Below are 4767 nucleotides of genomic sequence, written 5' to 3'. Positions count from 1 at the left end.
TTTAGATAACAGCAAAACATCAAGGGACCTGCAGTGTGAGTAAAGTTTCCCAAGAAAGCTCCACAACACAATGATCCCCCCCCCCAAAAAAAACCTCTTAATTCCTCCCCAAAATAACAAATAAGTAGCAACCCGTATCTTCTCAGAGAGCATTCAAATGCAGTAGGCAGTGGCCAAACCTTCACTAATGCAAAGTCAGCTCAATCAAACTGCACAGCTTCTTACATACAGAACTTAATTTATCCAAAAAACACCCTTCTATTGCACATCCTGTATATTCCATCAAATGCTTTCTGCATGCATCAAATCAGAGCTGTGGCAGAGAAGTCCCAACAGACTGGGTTAAGTGAATCATGTTTAGTCACCAGATGTTCAAGAGAAACCTCTAAGATTATGAAATCCCTGTTATCACCATGAATTAATGTAATAAAGGTCTCAACAATCTGCTTATTAAATAATCGCCAATGTGGTATTACATGTCAATAGTTTGACATTTTAAGAAAACGAAGCTATTAGCTGATTCATATACAGGAGACGAAATTAAGCTTGTTCGCACCACAACCATGCCATGTAAAGAAGGCAAAGAATAAGCAGCTCCATGTTCTGTAAAACTGACCTAATTTTTAAGTTATAATACCTGTTACTGATTATAGCACTTCTGCCATATTTCATTTGAAATAATACCTACCAAAAGGTATAAAAATCCAAAACAGTAAGAAAATAATGCATTTGGGAATGTAGGAAAACAGTAATAAGAGAATTTTTATGGTTTCATTATGAAAGACAGTAAAGATACTGTTACTGCCAAAATCTGTGTACTAAGGTTCCCTCTTGTCTCTCTGTCCGCTGTATACTTTAAGAGATTTATGATGCACCTCACTAATGACAATAAAGCATTAATTAGTGAAAGTATTTAATACCAATCACTAAAATATTGTATTGGAATACTACCGGAAAGTGACTTTCACATAACCTTTGTTAGATATTTTTCTTAAAAATGGAAAAGCATCAATTATGTTGCAATCATTAGTTCAGTGTTTCCTTTAAAAACACTATCCACATAGCAGAAGAAACTGTTGCATCAGACCTACCAGAGAACAAGCCACAAAATGTGTTTAAACAACATTAAGAGGAGATTTAGCTGAAGTTAAAACTTTTCTGAGTTTGCCTAATAGCATATCATCACTGAAACCCAGAGTTTTGGTTTTACAATTTTTCAGATCACCTTTATGTATAGAAATAAGCTGTATGCTGACTTATACTTAGCTACTGGGCTTTCTACACTAACTGCTAGCTTTATTATAAATCCAGCTAATGCTTCCACATTACTGTCTGTAAAATCAGGTAAACAACGCTATCTAACAAGAGTTGAGATCTCCTAGAACATAGATCAGACCAGAAAGCTAGGAACAAAATTCTCATGACATGGTACGCCATTGCTTCACAGAAACATTTCCAAGACAATTAACAGCAACCAGGTGTTGTTGGGCAGAAAAGGGTAGAAGGGCAGTGTAACACCCAGCCTTTGCGCTGACTGAATGCTTTTGGGGAAGAGGGCAGTACTCCCACAGCTGCATTCGTAGTTGTATGCATACATGAGTCGAGATGGAAGAACCATTCCTGTAAGGTATCATTTCCATCCAGTTCATGTATTTTTATTTTATTTTATTTCAAAACAGAAGCAAAACCAAGAAAAAAAATCTGCTTGATAAACATAACAATAAATGTGCAGCTTTATACAATATTCAAGCAGCTCTACTTAAAGTAGAAAAGTTCTTTAAGTATACTCATTTAGAGCTAACGAAATACTAAATATAGCATGCTGAATTTCTGTATGTGCAGGTAAAGCAAAACTAATTACCTATCTCATATCAGGCAGCTGTGTAAAGTTAGCACCTGAGGACATTCACCCTATAATTACTGGCTCAAAATCCTGGCATAGGAAAGCATTTCATCTGATCCAGATGTTTATTTTCCTCAAAATGTATTTGTGAACATTGTTTCTAGTCATTTCATAAACTGCCTCGTAAGACAACAGTCATGAATTAATACTATTTCATGTTGCGCACTATTCTCCTACAATGGTTTGTTTTCATTTCCCCCAAGGCTTGTTCCAGTTGCTGAATTAGGTGAAGAAGTGTAGAAGGGTCGGTTTGCAGCACTTGGGCGGTTTGATCTCCATTCTGATTAAGGTGTAGCTTTATAGTCACAGCAGGCTTAATCTGTTGTCTCAAACTTCTGCTTGCAAGCTGTAGAAAGGAGTTCAGACGAAAGGGGAAAAAGGAAACAAAACAAAAACAAAAAAAACAGACGGTTGTCAACTTTCACATTTACAATTCAGGCAGATTTGCAGGACCTGCTTGCAGGACTGTTTAAAAATCCTTTTAATTCACAAATAAAGATATGCATAATCTATTATTTAGTTTTATCTTTAGATAATATTAATCCACTCTAAATAATGCTTTCATAATATTTGTGAAGTTAGATGACATGTAAGACAATACATTTATTATATTTTAACATTTTTAAAGTACCAATGAAGCTATGAATTTAGTTTTCATAAAGCAACAAATAGTTTGCATCATTACGTATCCTGTTCAGCTTAAATTTAGTTATCTTCTGTACAATAACAAAATTATGTCAATTTTACATAAAAAAAATCCCTGCTGCCTCAATTACCTTGGAATAATACAAATCACATTAATTTGCTCACAGTTGCTTGTAATGTTAAAAAAAGTAAAGTAAAATGCAGATTACTAAAATAAATAAATAAAAGAGACGTTACCTGCACATCTAGTCTCCATTCAAGATTGTGGTAACTGGGAAGCTTTGGTGCCAGCTCACTAAGAATGCTTCTGATCTCTTTCCTGTTATCAAGGTAAAGCTGGAGCAATAATTTGTTCAGTTCATCTGAGAATCCCAGAACATGGACAGAATCTTGGAAGTCTATCTCAGAAATCTGGAAATCAGCAAATGAGGCCTTAATATGGAACTGTGTAATATTCATTATTTATTGAGAAACAAATAAAACTGTAAGTAAACACCAAACACACATGGTATGGCACAATTATTTTCCTGCAGAAATTCCACAGCTAGGACAAAACAAATCACCCACGTTTTAAGTGATTTGCATATGTTGATACATTACCGTTAATTTGAACAAATTTCAGAAACAGTTTTTAGGTCTTTAAAAAACATTCAACATCTTCATGTTTGATCCTTCATATCAGGGAACAAGACACAATAGCAAAAACATCTAAGCTTTGGAAATACATTTCTAGATAATCAATTTATCCATGGTATTAATTTAATATTGATACTCAAATTATAAATACTCTGAAATGAGCTGATTATCTACAAATGTAAGCAAGCACCGTGTACAGCCTCAAAGCTCATGTTTATTAATTCGGACTGGCCTCAGAAGGCGATTCCCCTAGGTCAATGCCTTTGTGCTGAACTGGATAAGTTCAGTTCATTATTGTGGAAATAGTTATTTATTCAATGGAAAAAGTTACACATTTGCAATGGAATAAATATTTTTCATGCAGCAAAAACTTTCTGTGATCACCTATATTCTACCATAAAAGCCACAATAATTTATCTGTCCATGGAGTCAGCTTACTTCAACAGAAAATTCTGCAATCTTTCATTCTCATCCCTATCGACTCTTCAGAACAATGCCTGCTCGAAGTTATATTGGAATTGCCTGTCTCTGTATCTCTTTTCCATGTTTTCAGCATTCAAAAATTCTTCAGTGTTAATAGTAGTCTTTCCAATGGAAACAGTTATTATCCAACTATTATTTGGTCAATATTTGCTTATATTGCATCCAAACTTCTGATGTCAGGGGCTGAGAAAGCTCCCAAGCTAAGCATATCAGTTACCATAAGGAATACTTATAGGGGCTTAATATAAGCACATATCCTGTACAGAAGTTGAACAAAACATCTCCACTCCAACATCTTTTCTTATTTGGATGGAGCTTAATCCTCAACCATGCTTCTTCCCTAAACAGCCTGAATTGCTGTATGTTCTTGTTATAAGCTGTTAAAACACTGTCAAGTTTTAGGTTCGAAGACACTGAACAGGAATTGCAAACAAGCTGAGTCATCCATACAGATGCAGTTTTTTTAAGGAGAGAATTGCATAAGGGACGGACTCTTTTTTTTTTTTTTAATTAAAAAGATCTGTCTCATCAGAATTTTGAAGTGGATTTTCCCCACGAGCCAGTGTTCTCAGAACGAGAGCTGCACAGAAGACATCTCACGAGCGCATCCCTTCATTCACTACGTGAGCGCGTCCTTACCATAAGCTTGGAGCTTTCCGTGAGAAGGTACGTTAACCCTTCGACGCCATGCTGAATAGTGTCGACGCTAACATCAAGTTTTCCTTCAGAGAAAGCATAAAACACCTTTTACTCCATCATTAAGTTGCCGCAGCAACAACACACAAACCTGCAAATTTATCCAAAGCTAACTTGCAAAATGTGCATAGAAAAGGAAAACAGCAGAGGGTTGAGCAGCCCTCGGGTAACGGACTGTAAAGGGCTAAGAGACGAGTCGGATAAAAACAAACAAGAAAAACCCAAACCGGCTGCTTAGGGTACAATGGAGGGGAAACAGCGCGCCGACTTTCTAGAACTAAATAATGAGCAAATTGATTAAAAGATCATCAGCTGTCAGACTGCGTCTCCGGAAGGAAGGCGCGACGCGAGCGGGCACCAGCGCCGGCAGCTTCACGCGTGCAGCGCCACCGCCTCCCGGCCCG

At 36.6% G+C, this 4767-nt stretch overlaps 1 protein-coding gene across 1 annotated transcript in view; it reads right to left on the bottom strand.

The window, feature by feature from the left end:
* Positions 1 to 1639: 1639 nt before the first annotated feature.
* The window catches only part of LOC112965789 (COMM domain-containing protein 2-like), a 13747-nt gene continuing 10619 nt past the window's right edge, over positions 1640 to 4767 (bottom strand). Inside the window, exons 4-6 of the mRNA XM_026065161.1 lie at positions 4307 to 4389; positions 2786 to 2959; positions 1640 to 2249 (exon numbers count right to left, since the gene is read on the bottom strand). Coding sequence (XP_025920946.1) covers positions 2052 to 2249; positions 2786 to 2959; positions 4307 to 4389 — 455 coding nt within the window. The 3' untranslated portion in view covers positions 1640 to 2051. The remainder of the gene's footprint in view (positions 2250 to 2785; positions 2960 to 4306; positions 4390 to 4767) is intronic.

The sequence above is a fragment of the Apteryx rowi genome, unplaced genomic scaffold (assembly GCF_003343035.1).
Source record: "Apteryx rowi isolate R43461 unplaced genomic scaffold, aptRow1 scaffold_224, whole genome shotgun sequence".
NCBI lineage: Eukaryota > Metazoa > Chordata > Aves > Apterygiformes > Apterygidae > Apteryx > Apteryx rowi.
The sequence above is the reverse complement of the archived record's forward strand: the minus strand, read 5'-3'. Positions and strand labels throughout refer to the sequence as shown.